Source organism: Euleptes europaea, chromosome 7, assembly GCF_029931775.1.
Source record: "Euleptes europaea isolate rEulEur1 chromosome 7, rEulEur1.hap1, whole genome shotgun sequence".
NCBI classification, from domain to species: domain Eukaryota; kingdom Metazoa; phylum Chordata; class Lepidosauria; order Squamata; family Sphaerodactylidae; genus Euleptes; species Euleptes europaea.
The window spans coordinates 97683861-97708093 of record NC_079318.1 but is presented as its reverse complement, the minus strand read 5'-3'; the positions used below and the strand labels follow the sequence as shown (position 1 = coordinate 97708093).

Here is a 24233-nt window from a genome sequence, read left to right as displayed (position 1 = left end):
ATAATGGTCAGGCGCTCGGTTGGCACCACCTAACAGCCGGCTTTGTGCAGATCTCTGCCGAAGCATGAAGACACCTGGCCTCAGAAGCACCTCCGGGTGGGGGGGGGGACATTCCCCAACCAACTCACCAGCTGTTTCGGGCAGCCAGGGCAGCTGGAGGCCCAGGAGAATTAGGGTTGCCAACCTCCAGGTACTAGCTGGAGAACTCCTGCTATTACAACTGATCTCCAGCCGATAGAGATCAGTTCCCCTGGAGAAAACGGCCGCTTGGGCAGTTGGACTCTATGGTATTGGACTCCCCTCCCCAAACCCCGCTCTCCCCAGGCTCCGCCCCAAAAACCTCCCGCTGGTGGCGAAGAGGCACCTGGCAACCCTAAGGAGAGTAAATCTAAAATGGCCACATCTTCTCTTTCCCCTGCTGATCAATGTCTGCCAGACAGAATTCAGGGAGGTGGATCGAACTTTAAAAAATGTTTGGGTTGAAGAAAATGGATCCAAAAGGTTTCAGAGAGTAACCCTGTTAGCCTTCAGGAGAATGTCTAGATTTGAGTCGGGGAGGTCCTTAGAGACCAACACTTCTTTGTGGGGGGATGCAAGCTTTCATGAGTCAAAGCTCCCTTCATCAGATACAAGTCAAAAAACCTCTACCTTAATTTTGTGAGTGTTAAGTCCGTCAAGTCACTTCCGACTCATGGCGACCCTACGAACCAATGTCCTCCAAAGTGTCCTATCCTTAACAGCCTTGCTCAGATCTTGCAAACTGAGGGACGTGGCTTCCTTTATAGCACTGGTTCCCAACCAGGGGTCTATGGACCCCCAGGGGTCCGCAAGAACTAAATTAAGGTCCGCGAAACAAAGTTATAAACCCATAATAATATTTTAATATTTTCAATTAAAAGTTCTCTATTATAAATATATATATTCAAATATTATTCTAAGCTTAATGTTTAACTAACAGTTATGATTAAAGTTTATTTTCAAATTCTCAGAATTTTTATTTTGAACCTTGGGGTCCCTGCACCGAACAAAAAAGTCCTAGTGGTCCCTGGTCAAAAAAAGGTTGGGAACCACTGCTTTAGAGAGTCAATCCATCTCATGTTGGGTCTTCCCCTTTTCCTGCTGCCTTCCCCTTTTCCTAGCATGGTTGTCTTTTCCAGTGACTCTGGTCTTCTCCTTATTAATTTTACACTTCCCAAAATTTCAATATGTTGGACGAAGGAAACTTGGACTCTCAAAAGCTTATACCATGAAACTCTAGTTGTTCTTTAAGGTGCTACTGGTCTTGAGTCTACCAGAGAGAAAGAAACCAGTGGCTGCTAGCTTAACTGTGGCACAAAACTTGGGGGTGGTGGAATACAAGCTTCCTGATTCAAATGTGTGGATCCCTCAAGCTTTTAGTTCACCCTGCTAGTGAACACGACCACTGCAGTTTTCAAAAATTACGAAATGGGCAGAGGAACAAGCAGGAATAATTTTTAAAAAACCAGGGAGCCATTTGAGAGCCGGCTTGGTGCAGTGGTTTAAGAGTGGTGGTTTGGAGCGGTGGACTCTAATCTGGAGAACCGAGTTTGATTCCCCACTCCTCCGCGTGAGCAGCAGACGCTAATCTGGTGGGCCGGGTTTGATTCCCTGCTCCTACACATGAAGCCAGCTAGGTGACCTTGGGCTAGTCACAGCTCTCTTAGAGCTCACTCAGCCCCACCTACCTCACAGGGTGTCTGTTGTGGGGAGGGGAAGGTGATTGTAAGCCAGTTTGATTCTTCCTTAAGTGGCAGGGAAAGTCGGCATATAAAAACCAATCTTCCTCCTCCTCTTTCATTATTTTGGTGGAATAAAATTAAGCCAGATGAAAATGTGAGGATAGAAATCCTGAAATGTATTTTTAAAATGTGGCAGGGAAGGTTTTGAAATGTATTTACCCTTAAGATATATTTGCAAGTATTTTTGTACATTGGTAAGTTTTCTTGTATATTGTATTTTCTTTTTCGCCGTCCCGTTACGGCGGACATATGGCAACCCTGCGCAGTTTTCAAGGCAAAATATTCCTCTGCAGAGGAAGGCAACGGCATACCACCTCTGTTTCTCGCTTGCCTTGATAGCCCCTTGCTGGGGTCACTGTAAGTTGGAAGCTAAGCAGGGCCTGTTGTTGGATGGGAGACCACCAAGGAAGGCTGTGCAGAGGAAGGCAACGGCCAACCACCTCTGCTTGCCTCGAAAACCTTACGGGATCATTGGCCGCGACTTGGCGGCGCTTTACACACCCTCTTTGCGTCGGGGCCTAATTTAGGTTACGGAAAGGTGCGGAGCAGATGGGGGAAAGGGGAGAGAACGACAGCAGCGGGAAATGGCTGCATGCGCTCTTCAGAGGGGGCGCATGTGAACATCAAGCCACAGAAGCGCACCTCCAAAGGACGTGCTGGCAGGGTCTCCGCGGGCCGCCGAGAAACCCTTCCGTCAGCGATTTCCTCCGCCTCGACAGTTCTAGCGGCTGCTGCGTCTCGCGAGCCCACATCCTTCTGCCAGCCCCCGGAGCTGCCGTTTCAACCTCTGGGCCGCCCGGGCGTCCCTGCCCTCAAACGCCACAGCCCCTTGTGGGGAAAAGGCAGGAACCACAGACAGGGGGGGCAGGCGCGGGAACACAGCTTGCGCCACACACAGAGGGGGGCCAGGACTATGCCACGCGTGGAATACTGTGAAGACCACACCGGAAAAAGGACATCGCGGAGCGTGCGAAGGTGCAGAAAAGAGCCACCCAAAACGATCAGGGGGCTGGAGTAACGGCCCTATGAGGAGCGGTTGAAACGCTTAGGGCTGTTTAGCTTGGAAAGACAGCGGTTAAGGGGAGACGTGACAGAGGTGTATAAAATTATGCATGGTATGGAGAGAGTGGACAGGGAGAAGCTTTCACCCCTCTCTCATAATACCAGAACACAGGGTCATCTTCCGAGTCTGGAGGGTGAGAGATTCAAAACAGTTAAAAGGAAGCATTTCTTCACACAATGCATAAATTGTGGAACTCCCTGCTCCAGGATGTGGCGATGGCTGCCAACTTGGAAGGCTATAAGAGAGGAATGGACATGTTCATGGAGGAGAGGGGTATTCGTGGCTACTAGTCAAAATGGATACTATCATGATGCATACCTTCTACCTGTCCACTCTCTCCATACCATGCATAATCTTACAGACCTCTGTCATGTCTCCCCTGAACCGCCTTCTTTCCAAGCTAAACAGCCCTAAGCGCTTTAACCGTTCCTCATAGGACAGTTGCTCTAGTCCCCTGATCATTTGGGTTGCTCTTCTCTGCACCTTCTCAAGCTCTGCAATATCCTTTTTTTGGTGTGGTGACCAGAACTGTAGAAGAAGAAGAGTTGGCGTTTATATGCCGACTTTCTCTACCACTTAAGGGAGTCTCAAACTGGCTTACAATCACCTTCCCTTCCCCTCCCCGCAACAGACACCCTGTGAGGTTGGTGGGGCTGAGAGAGTGTGACTAGCCCAAGGTTACCCAGTTGGCTTCGTGTGGAGGAGTGGGGGAACAAACCCGGTTCACCCGATTAGAGTCCACCGCTCCAAACCACAGCTCTTAACCACTACACCACACTGGCTCTAATACTGCACCCAGTATCCCAAGTGTGGTCTCACCATAGATTTGTACAAGGGCAGTATGACAGACGTTTCATTCTCTGGAGAAACATTCAGGAGCAGCTATGCAGTAGCCCCCCTGCTAAGATGCGGATGGCCCATCTAGGACTCGCTGACTGCCCGAGTTGCTTTTGTGCTGCTGCGCCTTTTTCTGCACGTGCAACACCGTTCGCGGGTGCACAAAACAGGGGGATCTTCAGAACCAGCTCTTACGCAGAGCAGCATCTCTCAGAGCCAATGACGCCAAAGCGTGGGGTAGTGGTTAAGAGCGGTGGAGTCTGATCTGAAGAACCGGGTTCGACCCCCCACACCTCCACATGAGCGGCGGAGGCTAATCTGGTGAACTGGATTTGTTTCCCCCACTCCTACACACAAAGCCAGCTGGGTGACCTTGGGCTAGTCACAGCTCTCTTGGCCCCCCACCTACCTCACATTGCGCCTTTTGTGGGGAGGGGAAGGGAAGGCGATTGTAAGCTGGTTTGGTTCTCCCTTAAGTGGTGGAGAAAGTCGGCGCATAAAAACCAGCTCTTCTTCTTCAAAGCTTTGCTCTGTCAAGATTTCTGTGCTTTCACCCCAGAAGGCTTTCCCCATTTCTTCAGCCCGCCCCGACAATTTGATACTGTTTTAATCGGTGCGGTTGGCTCTATTTAATCTGACTGCTGCTTATGTTACTGACTGCTCTTATCAGCTAGCTCTGTGTGCGTTTTGTTCTCAAAGCCAGGTTTCGCTTTCACTGGCAGTTTAGCATTACGTGAGATTGCCGGCTCCTCTTTAGAGATGCGTTTCTCACCGTTTGAAAAAGCGCTCCTGGTATTTGCATGGCTGATACTGAAGGTGGCCCGTTTCCAACCTCCAAAATGATTATTTGGGAACAAAAAGGAGGGAACCGATCTGCTAAACAAAAGCGGATTCCGCACACGGACAGAGTTTCTGAGCAGCGGGGCATTCCCGGTGGGAGTTGTGTGTTCGAAAGCATCTCTCTTCTGCAAGTGCGCCATGCTTGCTGTGTGTAGAAGAGAAAGAAGAAGAAGAGTTGGTTTTTATATGCCGACTTTCTCTATCACCTAAGGGAGAATCAAACCGGCTTACAATCACCTTCCCTTCCCCTCCCCACAGCAGACACCCTGTGAGGTAGGTGGGGCTGAGAGAGCTCTAAGAGAGCTGTGACTAGCCCAAGGTCACCCAGCTGGATTCACATGGAGGAGTGGGGAAACCAACCCGGTTCACCAGATTAGCGTCCGCCGCTCATGTGGAGGAGTGGGGAATCAAACCCGGTTCTCCAGATCAGAGTCTACCGCTTCAAACCACTGCTCTTTTTTAAAAAAATATATTTATTTTTAGTATAAAGGGAAAAGGGAAGTACAAGGAAAGGGAAACAGTCGAAAAATAAAGAAAACACAAACCACTGCTCTTAACCACTACACCACGCTGATCCAGATAGCTGGATCTGGACCACTATGCAATACATCACTGCAGGTCCGATTTTTTAAATATATCATGAAAAGATGAAGATGCACAGTTTTATAATGCTGCCAAGAGTAAATGGGGAGCAGAGAATGGTAGGGCCTTTTTCCTGGCTATCCAGAGAGCTGAAAGAATGAAGCCATTAATATGATCTTGGGTCGCTTCCACAGTTTTGCTCCAGTTTGGCACCCAAATTGGAGCGGGTTTCTTTAAAGCATCCTCAGCCCCGTTTCTCTGAAATCAACCACTTTCTGGGTTTTCACATGCTTTTAGTGTGATCTCCCCCACAACTGGAGTCAAAACAACTTTTCAGGCCATGCGGGTAAGATACCGCACATGTTTAAGGCACTATTTTTGCATTGGCCCCATTTCCTCCCCTCAGATGAGGACCTTTAAACAGAAAACAGTAATTGCCATGATCATAGAATCACAGAGTTGGAAGGGACCACCAGGGTCATCTAGTACAACCCCCTGCACAATGCAGGAAACTCACAACTACCTGCCCCCCCCACACACCCAGTGACCCCTACTCCATGCCCAGAAGATGGCCAAGATGCCCTCCCTCCCATGAACTGCCCAAAGTCATAGAATCAGCATTGCTGACAGATGGCCATCTAGCCTCTGCTTAAAAACCTCCAGGGAAAGAGAGCTCACCACCTCCTGAGGAAGCCTGTTCTACCAAGGAACTCCTCTAACTGTTAGAAAATTCTTCCTAATGTCTAGACGGAAACTCTTTTGATTTAATTTCAACCTGTTGGTTCTGGTCCGACCTTCTGGGGCAACAGAAAACAACTCGGCACCCTCCTCTATATGACAGCTCCTTAAGTACTTGAAGATGGTTATCATATCCCCTCTCAGTCTTCTCCTCTCCAGGCTAAACATACCCAGCTCCTTCAACCTTTCCTCATAGGGCTTGGTCTCTAGACCCCTCGCCATCTTGGTTGCCCTCCTCTGGACACCTTCCAGCTTGTCTACATCCTTCTCAAATTGTGGTGCCCAAAACTGAACACAATACTCCAGATGAAGTCTACCCAGAGCAGAGTATAGCGATACCATCACTTCGAGTGATCTGGACACTATACTTCTGTTGATGCAGCCCAAGATCGCATTTGCCTTTTTAGCTAATAGTTCCTTTGAATTTCCAACAAGTACTTTACAAAAATCACTATCCCTTATATCCCTCTCCTCAATAAAGGGGACTAGGGACTCGTTTTTAAAAAAAAAGAAAGCTGGGAATTCACAGCGTCCGGCAGGTCAAAGCAACGGATAATTCTATCAATTTCCAATGCTTTTTTTTTTTAAAGACCCCTCCCCAAAGTCAACTTGTAGTGAATAGAAGCCATAGAGGCGGAGGGGGAGTTGAAGAAAGGGAACTGCGGGGAAATCATGGAATTCCCTCCCTAGGGCAATTGATTTCTCCCCCTCTCTCATGGCATTTCACCAGCAGACAAATCCTTTTCTGTTTTTTGGCATTCCTATAATGACCCTCCTTCCCATGTATGCGCACAGCTTTTGCCAAATTGTTTGCATGGTTTTACATACACGAATTTTAAAATCTGCTTCGAAGTTGTGGTGGTTTGCCACTCATGGGACCCTGAATTGGGCATCAAGGCGACATGAAGAGGTTTCAAATTTTTTTAAAAATATAAATAGCCAGCGTGATGCGGTCGTTAAAGTGTCGGACCAGGATCTGAGAGACGCAGGTTCGAATCCCCGCTCGGCCATGGAAGCTCGGTGGATGACCCTGGGCCAGTCGCCCCCTCTCAGCCTAACCAGCCTCGCAGGGCTGTTGTTCTGAGGATAAAGCAGCAGAGAGAGAAGCAGCAGAGAGAGAAAGATTTCAGCCGCTCCGGGAACCCATTGGGGGGAAAGGCGGGATATGTGTGTGTGTGTGTTAAGTGCCGTCAAGTCGCTTCTGACTCATGGCGACATGAATGAAAGTCCTCCAAAACGTCCTATCTTTGACAGCCTTGTTCAGATCTTGCAAATTGAAGGCTGTGGCTTCCTTTATTGAGTCAATCCATCTCTTGGGGTATAAATAAAGGCGGGATATAAATAAAGTAAATAAATAGTCATAAATAAAAAGCTGACCCTCTGCGAACGGCCGTGGATTCTCAGCAGCAACGAGTGCTACGCAGAGAATTGTCACCGTGCGGGAGCAGTCTCCCACTCCTCCCTGCAAGCGGTTAGGCTATGACTGACAAAGAGAAAGGCCAACCAAATGAGAATTCATGTGCCGCACATGAAAGCAATCTTTCCCTCACCTCAGTACAGAAAAAGAAGAAGAGGAAGCGACGGGGAAGATCCATTTCCCAGCCATACAACAGCCAAAAACCAAAGCCCTTGCTCATTTTACGATCGCACCCTTCTGAAATCTCGGAGAGCGCGACTCAGACCCAGAGGCGAATGCAGCAGCAAAAAGGCATTCAGAAGGCAAATCCTTTCCCTGTTCAGGGACGTTTCAGAAAGCGTAGAGGGAGAGGAGCAGCTCGTGGGCCTTGATGTTCTCCAGTTAGGGCTGCCAACTATGGGTTGGGGAGTTCCTGGAGGTTTGGGGCAGAGAGGCGATGCCATAAAACTGCTGCTATCACACTGCCCTTGTACAAATCTATGGTGAGACCCCACTTGGAATACTGTGTACAGTTCTGGTCACCACACCTCAAAAAGGATATTACGGAGCTTGAGAAGGTGCACAAAAGAGCAACCATGATCAGGGGAGCTTGCACAACTGCCCTATGAGGAGCGGTTGAAACGCTTAGGGCTGTTTAGCTTGGAAAGAAGGTGGTTAAAGGGAGACATGATAGAGGTCTATAAAATTGTGCATGGTTTGGAGAGAGTGGACAGGGAGAGGTTTTTCTCCCTCTCTCATAATACTAGAACGCGGGGCCATCTGCTGAAGCTGGAGGGTGAGAGATTCAAAACAGATAAAAGGAAGTATTTCTTCACACAACGCACAGTTAAACTGTGGAACTCCCTGCCCCAGGATGTGGTGATGGCTGCCAGCTTGGAGGGCTTTAAGAGGGGAGTGGACGTATTCATGGAGGAAAGGGGTATTCATGGCTACTAGTTAAAATGAATACTGGTCATGATGCATACCTATTCTCTCCAGGATCAGAGGAGGTGCTGTGGAACACAGGCAGGATGGTGCTGCTGCACTCCTGGAGGCCCCTGGTTGGCCACTGTGCGAACAGACTGCTAGACTTTATGGGCCTGGGTCTGATCCAGCAGGGCTTTTCTTATGTTCTTATGTTCATAGGGTCCTCCCTCCGGAGCTGCCATTTTCTCCAGGGGAACTGGTCTGAAAAACGGTGGCAATTCTGGGGGATCTGTGGGCCCCATCGGGGGGGCTGGCCACCCTAGCTCCGGTCCCGAGAGAAACACCACCCGATAGGGTTGCCAACCTCCAGGTATTAGGAGAAAAAGACACCACTGTACTACTATCAGGAGATTAGGAAATCAGTACAGGGGCGACAAAAATGTACTATAACAATTACTGTTAAGTGCAACCAATGTTTATCCTATGGTGTCTAAATACAACTATACATTTAAACATACAGTGTTATGTACAAGCATACAAAAATAACAAGCACAACCAAACAAGTCCACATGGATGGTGACACAGACAATGACAAAATTCACAAAAATGCAAGGTCTTTAGCAAGGTGCTGCATTCTTCTATAAGTCCCATGCAGGTAAGAGTGCAATTCTAGCAGAAATACCAATTTTAGAGGAGTAACTTGATGGAGGATACGGCCGTTTCAAATTCTTATGGGTAGAATTCTTCATCAGTCCTTCATATAGATTCCTCTTATATTGCACATCTTAAAGATTAAATTTCAAAATGCTGGATGCATGTTAGTTCCCACGAAGGGTAGTTATCATTAAGGCAGCCACTTGGCTCTTCTTCCAGATCCTAGTCCGAAACCCTAACCACTACACTATACTGGTGCAATACACCCTAGGAAAAGCAACCTGTGGGCTCCAGATCGGCGTTTGGAATTGCTAGAAAAACCTGCATTCGTGTTGGCACAGTTTGGGGGACATTGCAGACAGCCGTTTTTGGCTGCAAAGACTGCGAGATCTGGGAACTCCCCAATGCCTCGGCTCCAAGACAAGAAGCAGGCACAGGTGGAGAAAGGGGGGCAGTATCAAAAAAGCAGTAACAACCTCCCCCTGCAAAAACTGGCCCTAAATTCAAAAAATCTAGTTTTGTGGAGCAAAAATTGCACACAGCCTGGCTTTGATAAACATTTTCCTCTGAGCCGCCAAGTTTGAGCTAAACCTCTCTCTGTCTTTCTCCGCCTCACCCCATCATCCCCACAACAAATTTCTAGCATAGAATCATAGAGTTGGAAGGGACTACCAGGGTCATCTAGTACAACCCCTTGCACAATGCAGGAAATTCACAACTACCTCCCCCTTCCACCCCTAGTGACCAGAAGATGGCCAAGACGCCCTACCTCCCCCCGCTCACACCCCCAGTGACCCCCTATTCCATACCCAGAAGATGGCCAAGATGCCCTCCCTCTCATGATCTGCCTATGGTCACAGAATCAGCATTGCCGACAGATGGGCATCTAGCCTCTGCTTAAAAACCTCCAGGGAAGGAGAGCTCACCACCTCCCGAGGAAGCCTGCTCCACTGAGGAACAGCTCTGTTAGAAAATTCTTCCTAATGTCTAGACAGAAACTCTTTTGATTTAATTTCAACCTGTTGTTTCTGGTACGACCTTCTGGGGCAACAGAAAACAACTCGGCACCATCCTCTATGTGATAGCCCTTCAACTACTTGAAGATGGTTGTCATATCACCTCTCAGTCTTCTCCTCTTCAGAAGCACTGCCAAGCTTCCATATGTTTTCCAGTTGATACCCCACTAATACTTAAAAACAACCTTGCAAGGCAGGGTGGCATGCTACAAACGATAACAATGGTTTTTGAAACGCCCTTTAATATCAACAGTTTGTCACCCAGAAGTCAATGCCCCAAGCTTTAAAACCCAAATCCTAGGAACTCAGTTTTGGAGGTGCCAACCTAAGCGATCCTGATGAGGTGGGGTATCAAATGGCATCCTGGCTAAATATGATGGGGCAGAATCCACCAGAAAGACCCCTTCGAAAAACAGAAGTTGGACAGTTTCATTGAAATAAGTCAGCCTATTATGTGGGCAACCAAGATCAAGTTAATTCATGCCATCGTATTCACTATTACTATTTATGGGTGTGAAAACTGGACAATGAAGAAAGCTGACAGGAAGAAAGATTCTTTTGAAATGTGGTGTTGGAGGAGAGTGTTATGGATATCGTGGACTGCCAAAAAACAACAACCCCAAATCAGTGGGTTCTAGATCAAATCAAGACTGAACTGAGCCTAGAAGCTAAAATGACTAAACTGAGGCTATCGTTCTTTGGTCATATTATGAGAAGGCAAGAGTCACTGAAAAAGACAATCATGCTAGGAAAGGTCGAAGGCAGCAGGAAAAGAGGAAGACCCAACAAGACATGGATTGACTCAATAAAGGAAGCCACGGCCCTCAATTTGCAAGATCTGAGCAAGGCTGTTAAAGGTAGGACGTTTTGGAGGACATTGATTCATAGGGTCGCCGTGAGTCGGAAGTGACTTGGCGGCACTTAACACACACATTATGCGGGATGGTACAAAAACTCTAATTTTTTTTTATGAAAGCAACTTAGCGATAGCTAGAGGGAAATCATCTTGACAGTTATCCTTTCGGTTCTTGTAGGTTATCTGGGCTGTGTGACCGTGGTCTTGGTATTTTCTTTCCTGACGTTTTGCCAGCAGCTGTGGCAGGCATCTTCAGAGGAGTAACACTGAAGGACAGTGTCTCTCATCAGTGTCAAGTGTGTAGGAAGATATATAATATATAGTCAGAAGGGGTTGGGTTTGAGCTGAATCATTGTCCTGCAAAAAGTATCAAAGGTAATGTGCTAATCATTGTCCTGTAAGTATCAAGATAATGTGCTAATGAGGGTGTGGTATGTTAACGAAAGTTATCCTTTCGTTTTTCAAAGTGTGAAAAACCTACTGGGTACAAGTGAGATACGGGAAGGCCCTAAGGCAAATCCTGCCTCGGCCACAAATCGATCCAGCGTATGTAAGCAAACTGCTGTCACCTAGCCCCGCACCTTTGGTTGCAAACCGCAAAGGTAACAGTACTAAATCTACCTTCCAGGGCCGTTGTAAGGATCCACTGAGATACAGGTTTTGGCGCTGCCAATACCCAAACAAATTCCAGCCCTGTGATCAAATTCACACCCAGCAATTATGCAACTAAAACTTTATAGCTGACTCAGCAAATGAGTCAAATCTACTCCAGCCGAGAAATTTTAGATTTCACAATTGCTGCAGATTTAACCGCTCTGCAAGGGCAGCGATACAAAGGGTTTTTGGGGTAGGTGGGTGACTTTCAATATACATGCATGTGACTGCGTCATTATTCACACCAGGGTTGAAGATTAAATTAAAAACAAAAACAAAAAGAGCCCCCCGTGTTTTTTCAAAGGCGGCAAGACGACCCCGGCGAGCTCACACACAAACGTCCCCTTAGACCAGTGCCCTGTTTCCAACAGCGGCTAGCAAGATGCTTCCCAGGAAACTTACACTCACAGAAAAGAGAAACAGCCAACCCTCTCTCAATTGGTCCCCCAACAACCGGTACTCAGAGGTAGAATGAATTGGAACTAGGGGTTCCGTTTAGCTACCAAGGATTTGCATTGTGGACGGCCTTCCAATTTATCCATCTGACTAACCTCTTTTTAAAACTACCAGCTGCTACCAGCCCTCCCCATATTTATCTCACATGTATGATCCATCCCATCGAAGAGCCATTTCCCTAGCTAGGATTAATGTTATGCCAAACATTCTGCGCTACGTGAAGGAAGATTTAGGAAAATCTCCCAATCAGACAGCCTCTATCCCTGTGGCGGTAATTCTATTGAAACAGTGGTTCATGTTTTATTTTATTGTAGTTTTTATACAGAAATCCATAACGAACTATTAAGCCCTTTGCTGACAAACAGACTGAATGCTTTTGACTCCTGTAATGCGTCCATTCTAGCGAACAATCGTTCGCCCCATGTTTTGGAGAAAGTAGCACAATTTTTTTAAAATGACTATAAAACATCACAAAACAGTTAAATAGATGGATGTATTAAGTCACAATACTATTTCATGTAAGTGTCTTTTAACTGTTTTGTAAGGTTACATTTCAAAAAATTTATTGCTACATGTAACTATACGTATAGCGATTTTATGCCAATAAAGGGCAATGTCAACGTCAATGTCAACTACCAGATGCACCTTGTGGCAAAGAGTGCCGTAAGGTCATTATGCGCTGTGCGGAGATGCATGTCGTCCCTACTGCCAGTCATTTCAAGGCCTGCTGCAGTTGTGTTTTTAAACACCAGAGGTTTGGTCCTGACTGTCCTGCAACTCCGTTATCTGGCACACCTGCTTTTCACAGCTGCCGGTGATAAACAACTCGCTTCTGCTCCACACCCCTTTGATCAATCCCCAACCTCTCCTTTTCTGCACAGAGACATTCGGGCAGCTGCTGAACCCACTTCTGAAGGGTGTGTGGCACCTGCCCCACTGATGGTGGGAACAAAAAACCTAACGCCGGGCTACCTGTTTACCCATACGCATCTTTTCCTGCTTCATTCTGGGGCATGGCCATTCGGGGTGGCGACAGTTCCCAGATTTCAGGGACCCTCGGTAGGATCTGAGGGAATGCTGAAAATTCTCACATTTGGCATTGGGCTGTTTCAAGCATCCCGAAAATTCTCACATTCGGCCATTGGACTGTTTCGAGCGCCCTGAAAATTCTCACATTCGGCCATTAAACTGTTTCGAGCACCCTGAAAATTCTCACATTCGGCATTTCACGTCCCAGGGCTCTGCCAGAAACCCCATGCTTCGGAGCTGTCTCCAAATCTACATGTGGTATAAAACAGCGGCATCTGTTCCCCCCTGCCCCCCCGAGCAACCTACCTCGCATGATGGTGCTGCCTTAGGTGAAGGGGATACAGCGGTTTGATCCTGCAACCCCTGCTGAGGTCCGGGTGTTGGCAGCTGTGCTCAGTACACAGTGGGCCTGGGAGGATGCATCCCTTTTTTAAAAAGCCAACCTCAGCCGGCGCTTGCACAGGTGACCCGAGTAAACCCAGAGAATGGCATCCCTGTCAGCCAATCAAATATCAGCTCTATTTGGGGTGGGGTGGGGGATAGAAAGAGAGACGCTACGAGCTGGAAACTTCCAAACCCACAAAAGAACAAAAGGGCCACAAGAAAGAGAAAAAGTTTCCACTTGCAAACAAGGTGAGGGGGGTCTACTCAGAGAAGGGGGCAACATCGCCAGGGCAGGTCGGATGCAGGCCTTGGTTTTGCGAACTTTCATTTCACGTTGTTTTATTTAGGAACAGCCAAGCCACCCCGTCCCCCACGTTAACCTCGGGCCGTTATACTGCTGTCTTTACAAAGGAGCGACAATATACAGAATTTAAGAACCCTGTAATTGTTCTGTAGCATTTATAAAGCATTTGTGCATGTTCCAAGCATTTCAAGTGTACTGTCCCACAAGCAATCCTTGCAACAGTCCTGCAAGGCAGATCAGTAGCAGTAGTTTCATAGTGCAGAAGGGACCACGGGCATAGTGTTGCCAGGTCACTCTTCATCACAGGCGGCAGATTTGGGGGGCAGAGCCTGAGGAGGGCCGGGTTTGGGGAGGGATTTCAGTGTCATGGAGTCCAATTGCCAGAGCGGCCATTTTCTCCAGGTGAACTTGGCTCTGGTTAGACCTCACCTACAGTACTGTGTTCATTTTGGGGCACCACAATTTAAGAAAGATGTAGACAAGCTGGAACGTGTCCAGAGGAGGGCAACAAAGATGGTGAGGGGTCTGGAGACCAAGTCCTAGGAGAAAAGGTTGAAGGAGCTGGGTATGTTTAGCCTGAAGAGGAGAAGACTGAGAGGGGATATGAGAACCATGTTCAAGTATTCGAGGGGCTGTCATATAGAGGATGGTGCCGAGTTGTTTTCTGTTGCCCAAGAAGGCCAGACCAGAACCAAAGGGTTGAAATTAAATCAAAAGAGTTTCCGTCTAGACCAGGGGTCCTCAAACTTTTTAAACAGGGGGCCAGTTCACTGTCCCTCAAACACTGTTGGGGGCCGGACTGTTTCGGGGGAGGAGGCGGCGGCGCGAGGGGGCTCTCCGGAAAAGCATCCTCCTTACAAGCCCGGTCATTCCCCCTGTAGTGGTTAAGAGTGGTGGTTGGGAGCGGGGACTCTAGAGAACCGGGTTTGATTCCCCACTCCTCCACGTGAGAAGCGGAGGCTAATCTGGTGAACCTGGTTGGTTTCCCCACCCCTACTCACGAAGCCAGCTGGCTGACCTTGGGCAAGTTACAGCTCTGTTAGCGCTCTCTCAGCCCCACCTGCCTCACAGGGAGTCTGTTGTGGGAGGGTATGGGAAGAGGATTGTAAGGCAATTTGAGTCTCCCTTTAGTGGTAGAGAAAGTTGGCATGTAAAAACCAAGGCCATTTATTCATGGAAGGGTTTGCCTTGGATTTGCCGCTCTCCAGATGCACATTTTCCCCATCCGAATACTCCAAACTCTCCCCTGGGGTGGGGGGGGAAATTTACTTTTGAGTTCTGAGAATTCGGATGGGGAAAATGTGCATCTGGAGAGCGGCAAATCCAAGGCAAAACCTCCTGTGCATAAATGGCCACAAGTCTTTTTCTTCTCCCTGGAGATATGCCCAGCCCCCCCAAGGGGCCCCTACAATTACCTCCAGGCCACAAGGATACCCCCAGGAGGAGAGAGAGCCCCGAGCCGTGAGAACGCTGCCAACTGTGGCCAAAACAGGAATGCCAGGACAGGAAGGGGGCGACTGGGCGGCGTGCAAGGCAGCAAGACGCCTCGCGCACCCAGGAAAGGAGGTTTTGGGCCTGGGAGGGAGAGGGGGAAGGGGGCGACCGGATCCGGCCCTCGGGCCTTAGTTTGAGGACCCCTGGTCTAGACAGTACAAAGAATTTTCTAAAAGTTAAAGCAGTTCCTCAGTGGAACAGGTTTCCTCGGGAGGTGGTAAGCTCTCCTTCCATGGAGGTTTTTAAGAAGAGGTTTTTAAGAAGATGGCCATCTGTCAGCAATGCTGATTCTGTGACCTTAGGCAGATGATGAGAGGGAGGGCATCTTGGCCATCTTCTGGTCACTAGGGGTGTGGGGGGGAGGTAGTTGTGATTTTCCTGCATTGTGCAGGGGGTTGGACTTGATGACCCTGGTGGTCCCTTCCAACTCTATGATTCTATGATCTTGGCTGGAGATCAGTTGTAATAGAAGGTGATCTCCAGCTAGTACTTGGAGGTTGGCAACCCTAGAGGGGCATGAACACTGAAGCAGAATGGAGCAGGGTGGATTTGATTTAAATGAAATCGATTTAAATCACTAGTCAGTAAGACTAGGTTTAAATCATGGTTTTCTATATAAAGACTTGTGGAGTATTCTGTTCAAAAGGTTTCACTTTCCTCCTCGCACTGAGCCCCTCCCTCCTCACACTGAGCTCCTTATGAAGATCTATTCCACTCCAAACAATCTTCTATTCATTGAACTTCTTGAAACCTAGCACTTAAGAGGTAAAGGGTTGATTTCGTGTACATAGATTTGCAAAGGAACAATGAGATTAAGGTATTTTTCTCAACTGACTGGGAAGGGCAGACATGAAGGAGCTAGAAAAGATTCTTAAGTGACAGGATGTGTCACTGGCCGCCAAGGTCAAGTTAATTCATGCAATCGTATTCCCTCTTACTATGTATGGGTGTGAAAGCTGGACAATGAAGAAAGCCGATAGGAAGAAAGTCGATTCCTTTGAAACGCGGTGTTGGAGGAGAGTGTTACAGATACCCTGGACTGCCAAAAAATAAATAAATTAGTAGGTTCTAGATCAAAGCAAGCAGGAACTGACCCTAGAAGCTAACTAAAATGACAAAACTGAGGCTGTCATTCTTTGGTCACATTATGAGAAGACAAGAGTCACTGGAAAAGACAATCATGCTAGGAAAAGTTGAGGGCAGCAGGAAAAAAGGAAGACCCAGCAAGGGATGGATTGACTCAATAAAGGAAGCCAAGGCCCTCAATTTGCAAGACCTGAGCAAGGCTGTTAAAGATAGGACGTTTTGGAGGACATTGATTCATAGGGTCGCCATGAGTTGGATGGCACTTAAAACACACACATATTTTTCTCAACTCTGTATGCTTATTTTATAACATGTTTGCTGTGAAGAAGAGGCATGTTATCTCTGCAGGCGCAAAATACACAGTTTGGGAACTGTAAAACCATGCATCTGTGATAACATCTTCTAGTTCGAAAAACTGCCCAAAATCATCTTACAGAAACCTCTGTAAGGGCAATACATTGTGACTGGATTAATGGCATGCATTTACCAAAAATTTTAAATGTGGCATGAATATACAGCCTCATGCTACATGATTAAAACCTCATCTTTATTTCATGATGAATGGACTGTAATGTATGTTAAATAGAAAACTATCTTTCGATAGATTCCTCAAAATGCATTTTATTTTTTAAAAATCCGATTTAAATGTAAAAAATCAGCTTTAAATATAAAAAAATCTGTTTTTATTTTATTTTAAGTTTTTCCCCAATTTTTATCTACCCTGGAATGGAGTACCAACACTGGGGATCTCCAATCTGGGATCTGCAAACTGTACCACCCTCTCTTCACCACTGTACTAATACAAGCAGGAGTAGCCTAAAGCAGAATTTGAATCCAGGACTTCTAGGCCCCTGACTTTGCCCCCTCCTCCGAGCCTCATATCACTTCCTCGAGGCACCCAGAAAACCTGGCTCCTGGGCTGTGTAACCTGGAAAATAAATTCATCCTCAAACAGAAAAGCAAGAAGTCCCAAGCTACTATCTCTAAGGCTGCACCCTGAACAATCAGTGGGCCTGAAATGCAGGAATCTGGCTTTAGTCGGCTCTGGGGGACCTCCCTTTCTCCTCCTAAGCCCAACCATTTTAGAGGCCCAGATGAAAGGTAGTAGAATGCAGCTGGGCTCGCTGACTTGAGCCACCTTAAGTTTAGTATTCTGCAGGGGGCTTTCTTTCTGCTCTGCCTGGTCTCTCCCTCTGCCTCCTAGCAATGAAGGGACTTCCTTCTTGATTGAACTACATATTCCCTTGTGGTTCCTGCAACAGACACCACCATCGAAGAAGCAGGCATGTTTTAGATCAATGCATTGCTTCGAAGGCTGAGGATTAATCTTAAAACTGCATCGCCTCTCTAATAAATACGTTTTTATCTCGCCCGTCTTCCAAAGAGGTCAGGGTGGCATTCACCTGCCCCCACCGCATTCTCACAACACCTCGAGAGGTAGGCAAGTCTAAGCGCGGCGTGGTCTCTTTACCTAACACGTTTTTATCTCGCCCTTCTTCCAAGGAGGTCAGGGTGGAATACATAATTCGCCCTTCCCTCCTGTTTTCTCCTCACAACACCCCTGTGATGTAGGCGAGGCTGAGGATGTGCGGCCCAAGGTCACCCAGGAAGTTTGGTGAATGAGCGGGGGGGGGGAACTTGGATCTCCCAGATCGTAGTCCAAAACCCTAAACCAGGGGTGTCAAACATAGGGCCGGATCCGGCCCCTTGAGAGCTCTTATCCAGCCCGCAAGCCAGCCGAGGCCTTCACCCCCCACACACTCTCAATCTGGGCTGGCGAGGCATGGACTGGCCCAACCAAGTGACATTTATGTCATATCTGGCCCTCGTAACATTTGAGTTTGACGCCCCTGCTCTAACCACTCTGCACCCCGGCTCTAAGAAGGAATGTATGATTCCAGGCCAGAGGAATCCTCCCATCTGCCTGTTCTTGACATCGGTGAGCCCTGTAGGTGGGCCAACCCAAGGTCCCCTCTGGTATGATAACCATATGGGGATATGATAACCATCTTCAAGTACTTGAAGGGCTGTCATATAGAGGAGGGTGCCGAGTTGTTTTCTGTTGCCCCAGAAGGTCGGACCAGAACCGACAGGTTGAAATTACATCAAAAGAGTTTCCGTCTAGACATTAGGAAGAATTTTCTTACAGTTAGAGCGGTTCCTCAGTGGAACAGGCTTCCTCGGGAGGTGGTGAGCGCTCCTTCCCTGGAGGTTTTTAAGAAGAGGCTAGATGGCCATCTGTCAGCAATGCTGATTCTATGACCTTAGGCAGATGATGAGAGGGAGGGCATCTTGGCCGTCTTCTGGGCATGGAGAATGGGTCACTGGGGGTGTGAGGGGGAGGTAGTTGTGAATTTCCTGAATTGTGCAGGGGGTTGGACTAGATGACCCTGGTGGTCCCTTCCACCTCTACAATTCTATGATTCTATGATACGTCACGACAGTTCCATTTTCGCACCGCAAGCTGTGTTGGGCGGCTAGAACAGTGTGTTTCTAGGCCTTGCACGCCAGAGGATGACTCCGACCGCACCGCGTCAAGCGAGGAAAGATTCAGAACCCGTGACGCCGGCTGGTGGGACCCGGCAGCAGAACGGGGTCACCCCACCACACTCCATCGTGGCTCGCACGCAACCTCTTCCAGGCACCAACGCAAGGGGAAAGAGTTTAACCTCACCACCGCTTCCCCTGCGCCCTGCCTGCCTAGAACTCGAAAAGTAGGTTCGAGAGCGAGAGAAAGAAATCCTTCACATGCAAGGGAGAACGGTGGAACTCACCACCACAAGAGGCGGCAACGGCCAAGAAGGTAGGTGGCATCTTAGAAGCATCAGGCAAAATTCATGGAGGCTAGCTAAATGGAACCTCCATGCTCAAAGGCAGTCTATCTTTGAAGATCATACCCTTTTTGAAGATCCTATACTTTTTCCAGGTGCGGCTGATCGCAGCTGGGGACCAAAGGGGCCTTTTGACAGAGCTCTTCCTGTAGTCAAATTCATGGCAGGCGGACTGTCAGAAGAACCACCTTGCTAGATTACGTCCGGGGTCTATCTAGTCCCGCATCCTTTTCCCCACTCTGGCCAAACGGTTGTCATGGAAGGCCTACAAGAATAAAAAGACCAGAATGTTCCCCTCCTGCTGTCCTGAGAAACAGGTATGCAGAGGTACACTGCATCTGAACATGGAGGTTCCCTTCAGCCGCCATGGCGAACAGCCATTGATGGACCTCTCCTCCATGAACAATTAACAGCCATCTGTGTTAGTGCCCCCCCCCCCAAACACATCTGCCAAAAGTCCACATGACTGCCCTTCCTAGTCTCAATCTCCTTCTGATCTCTTGGCTGAAGTCTCCCTTTTGGTTGACGATGGAGCCAAGGAATAGAAAGTCTTCAACAATGTCAATTTCCTCATTGTCAACCTTAAAGTTGTGTGATTCTCCTGTAGTCATTCATGTCGTACTGGACATTCATTTAAATCAATAATCTATCCGAATCCTTTATCCGTGTTTCCACTACTTATCAGGCTACCTATTGAAGCAATACTTAATACTTGATACAATTCATATTTGACAACCGCACATTCTTAGGGCCAGGGACTACCAACAGTTTCTCACCGGATGATTGCAGTGTCCTTCGGTGGGGGGGGGGGGGATACTGTGATTAAGGAAACTACTTGTTACCGTTGCTGGAGATTGAGGTGGGGGGACAACAAAGACAACCAATATCTTCACAGCCCTTCAAACCAAACCAACTTAGCGAATCCGAACAGAACGTCAGTACTCACACGTATGAGTCTTCTTCATTGCCGAAGGCCCTGCAAACAACAGGAAGGCAGAGTTAGAAACAGAGAATGGGGTGGTACCTCAAGGGTCATCTAGTCCAACCCCCTGCACAATGCAGGAAATACAAAACTACCTCCCCCCACCCCCACTCCCCCAGCGACCCTTGCTCTGTGCCCCAGAGTAAGCCCCCCCCCCAAAAAACCCTCCAGGATCCCTGGCCAATTTGGCCTAGAGGAAAATTCCTTCCTGGCCCCAAAGTGGTGGTTGGCGTTTCCCTGGGCATGTAAGAAAGGGCCACGAGAGCCGAGCACTGACTCATCCATTCCTGCCCTCCCTCTCATGATCCGCCTAAGTTCACAGAGCCAAAGTTAAAAGTTAACTTTTAATTTAAGGATCAAATAAGGAAGAACCAGCTTTGCTGGCCCTGCATAACTCATGAAGGTGCCTTATACTGAACCGGACCCTGGGTCCATCGAAGTCAGTATTGTCTACTCAGACCGGCAGCGGCCCTCCCGGGTCTCAGGCAGGGGTCTTTCACATCACCTACTTGCCTGGCCCCTTTAAGTGGAGATGCCAGGGATTGAACCTGGGACCTTCTGCATGCCGAGCAGATGCTCTTCCACTGTCAGTCCTTTGCCTTTTTTTTGCTGGAGCAAAGGCTCTTGACATGAGTCAGGCCAGGATCTGGCCACACGTCAAGTCCTTGGTTCTCATGCCTATGAACGTCTGTGTACAGTTCCGCTCATCCTGTTTTCTGCAGCTGCGGTAATGTTTAGTCTGTCTTCCTGGGAACCGCTTATCTCGGGGTTGCCTAGCAATGTTTACCTTTTCAGTCCGTAGTGTCTTAAGCATGTAACCTGCCGGTGTTCACCATTACTAGCCTCACCTGCCTGCAGGCAGTCAGTCCTTTAATCTGTCTTTTTGCTCCTAATAAAGCATTACTGCTTCAGAGCTACCTGCCTGGGTGAGTTTGCTTATGGGATGCTAGGGACAGACACCTGATACGGACAACCACTGAGCCACCGCCCTTCCTTCGACACTGAACACAAGATCACCTTAACTTATGCCTGCATGGCCAATACCTCTGCTTGCCCCACTCAGACCCATCAGCTATTGGCCGAACTGCTGTGACATCACAGAACGTCGCCAATGTGAAAGGGCTGGTTAGAGAACGCAAACAAACAGGCCAGCGGCTCCAAAGGGGGAGAGTTTGGCTGAGGAGCTCATCAGACAAGGGTTGGGAGTTTGGGGAAGGGGAAGAAAGACAGCAGGGCACTTTGGGGAAGGTAGTTTCTGTACGGTTGCCAACCTCCAGGCAGGGCCTGGAATTTCAACTGATCTCCAGGTGACAGAGATCAGATCTCCTAAAGATGGCAGCTTTGGAAGGTGGACTCTACCCCTCCCTTTCCCAGACTCTGCTCTCCCCTGGCCCTGGCCCAAATCTCCAGGAATGTTCCAAGCTGGAGTTGGCAACCTTGTGAGAGACTTCCTTCTGGATGAAGATGAATGGAAAGAAAAATTAATGGAATATGCTATTATGGCTAAAATGGCCAATATGGTAAACAGCAATACAAACTATGAGCAGTTTGACGAAAAACGGAAATTATTGTATCAATATGTTCGAGGTTGGATTATAGTTAACAAAAATAAGAGAGTAGTTGCTAATTAAGTATAGTGAACTCTCATTTAATTTCATATTTGGGTAACTATCCTGGCTGTATAGACATTAAATATGCTCGATAAGTTTGATAAGGAAATTAGTTTTCAGTCGTATGATTAGAATCATAGAATAGAATCATAGAGTTAGAAGGGACCACCAGGGTCATCTAGTCCAACCCCCTGCACTATGCAGGAAATTCAAAACTACCTCCCCCCCAAACACCCTCAGTGACCCCCTACTCCATGCCCAAAGTTGGCCAAGGTGCCCTCCCTCTCATCATCTGCCTAAGGTAATAGAATCAGCATTGCTGACAGATGGCCATCTAACCTCTTCTTAAAAACCTCCAAGGAAGGAGATCCCACAACCTCCCGAGGAAGCCTGTTCCACTGAGGAACCAGTCTAACTGTTAGAAAATTCTTCCTAATGTCTAGACGGAAACTCTTTTGATTTAAATTCAACCCGTTGGTTCCGGTCCGACCTTCTGGGGCAACAGAAAACAACTCAGCACCCTCCTCTATATGACAGCTTTTCAAGTACTTGAAGATGGTTACCATGTCCCCTCCTCTTCAGGCTAATTACTAATGTTAAAATTATTTCTTGCAAGTTGGGTAGCTATTTCGATTGCACAACTATGTTGAACAGCATGGCAATCTATTCTGTTTGATTTGCCTTTTTAAAAAACATTCTGTCTCTTTAACTATATTGCTGCTATCCCTATTTCCCCCCCTTTTTTCCCTTTTGTATCCCCCCTATATAGAAAAATAAAAAAGGAGGTGGGGGTGGAAAGTGAGAGACTGCCTTGCACCAAAGCAAGGAAGAGCTGCAGTTCAGCCTTTCGGCCCCAGGGTGGCATCAGAACGCAGCCTGGATTTGGCATGTGTTGGGGGGAAGGGGGGGGGAGAGAAAGCCAAACCATCCGGTTTCGATCAAAATAATTAGAGAAATAAAAGGCTTTCTTTAATGAAACACAACAAGAAGGCTGAGCTAGAGCACATTCCCTCCTTGGCACGAAAGAGGTAAGGCCCTGCCTGTCCCAAGAACTATAAAGCAGTTCCGATGTTCTTGAGCCAGCGTCCCGAGTTCGGGTAGAAAAGATAAAATTGTATAAGAGAAATATATATATTTTTTATTTCAAGGTGCTTATATCTCAGTTAAGAAGGCACAATGGCAACTCATTAGGTTGATGGACCTAAACCTATAGGCCTTCCTCAGTGATTAAATAAAAACTCATATAATGCACACATATAATGTATGACCCTATACAGATAGAATACTTTATACCAGCCCAGGCATGTCATAGAATCATAGAGTTGGAAGGGACCACCAGGGTCATCTAGTCCAAACCCCTGCACAATGCAGGAAACTCACAACTACCTCCCCCCCAAACACACTCAGTGACCCCTACTCCATGCCCAGAAGATGGCCAAGGTGCCCTCCCTCTCATGATCTGCCTAAGGTAATAGAATCAGCGTTGCTGACAGATGGCCATCTAGCCTCTTCCTAAAAACCTCCAGGGAAGGAGAGCTCACCACCTCCCAAGGAAGCCTGTTCAACTGTCTTCCTAATGTCTAGACGGAAACTCTTTGGATTTAATTTCAACACGTTCTGGGGCAACAGACCTTCTGGGGCAACAGAAAACAACTCGGCACCCTCCTCTATATGACAGGCCTTGAAGAAATTGAAGATGGTTATCATATCCCCTCTCAGTCTTCTCCTCTTCAGGCTAAACCTACCCAGCTCCTTCAACCTTTCCTCATAAGACTTGGTCTCCAGACCCCCCACCATCTTTGTCACCCTCCTCTGGACATGTTCCAGTTTGTCTACAGTAATAGTGGTTCGACAGTGGGATCAGCTACCTAGGGAGGTGCTGAGCTACCCCCCACTGGCAGTATTTAAGCAGAGATGGGATGAACACTTGTCAGGGATGCTGTAGGCCGATCCTGCATTAAGCAGGGGGGGTTGGACTAGATGGCCTGTACGGCCCCTTCCGACTCTATGATTCTAATCCCACCACTGTGTTGACACATACAGCTGCAAACCCTTTAAAAGCTGAGAAATGCAGAGACAACTTGCACGAGTGACTTCACCTAAGCGGGGTTTGGGGTCGGAACGTGGCTGTCCAATCGCAGCCAACGCATGGCGGCCCAGTAGAGTTTTCAAGGCAAGAAGCAAACAGAGGTGGCTTGCCACGGACGGCCTCTGTGTGGCCACCCTGGACTTCCTTGGTGGTCTCCCACCCAACATTAGAACATCAGAAAAGCCATGCTGGGTCAGACCAAGGCCATGAAGTCCATCAGTCTGTTCACACAGTGGCCAACCAGGTGCCTCTAGGAAGCCCACAAGCAAGACGATGGCAGCAGCACCGTCCTGCCTGTGTTCCACCGCACCCAAAATAATAGTCCAGCTCCTCTGATCCTGGAGAGAATAGGTATACATCATGACTGGTTTCAGTTTCTACTAGTAGCCATAGATAGCCCTCTCCTCCATGAACACGTCCACTCCCCTCTTAAAGCCTTCCAAGCCGGCAGCCATCACCACATTTTGGGGCAGGGAGTCCCACAGTTTAACTCTGCGTTGTGTGAAGAAAGACTTCCTTTTATCCGTTTTGAATCTCTCGCCCTCCAGCTTCAGCAGATGACCCGGCGTTTTCGTATTATGAGAGAGGGAGAAAAGCTTCTCCCTGTCCACTCTCTCCATCCCATGCATAATTGCATAGACCTCT

The 24233-nt window shown here is 47.9% G+C and overlaps 1 protein-coding gene across 1 annotated transcript in view; it reads right to left on the bottom strand.

Moving 5' to 3' along the window:
* Window positions 1-19872, bottom strand: part of RORC (RAR related orphan receptor C) — a 62905-nt gene extending 43033 nt beyond the window's left edge. Inside the window, exon 1 of the mRNA XM_056852686.1 lies at window positions 19854-19872. Within this exon, the coding sequence (XP_056708664.1) occupies window positions 19854-19872 (19 nt within the window). The remainder of the gene's footprint in view (window positions 1-19853) is intronic.
* Between the last annotated feature and the right edge of the window lie 4361 nt (window positions 19873-24233).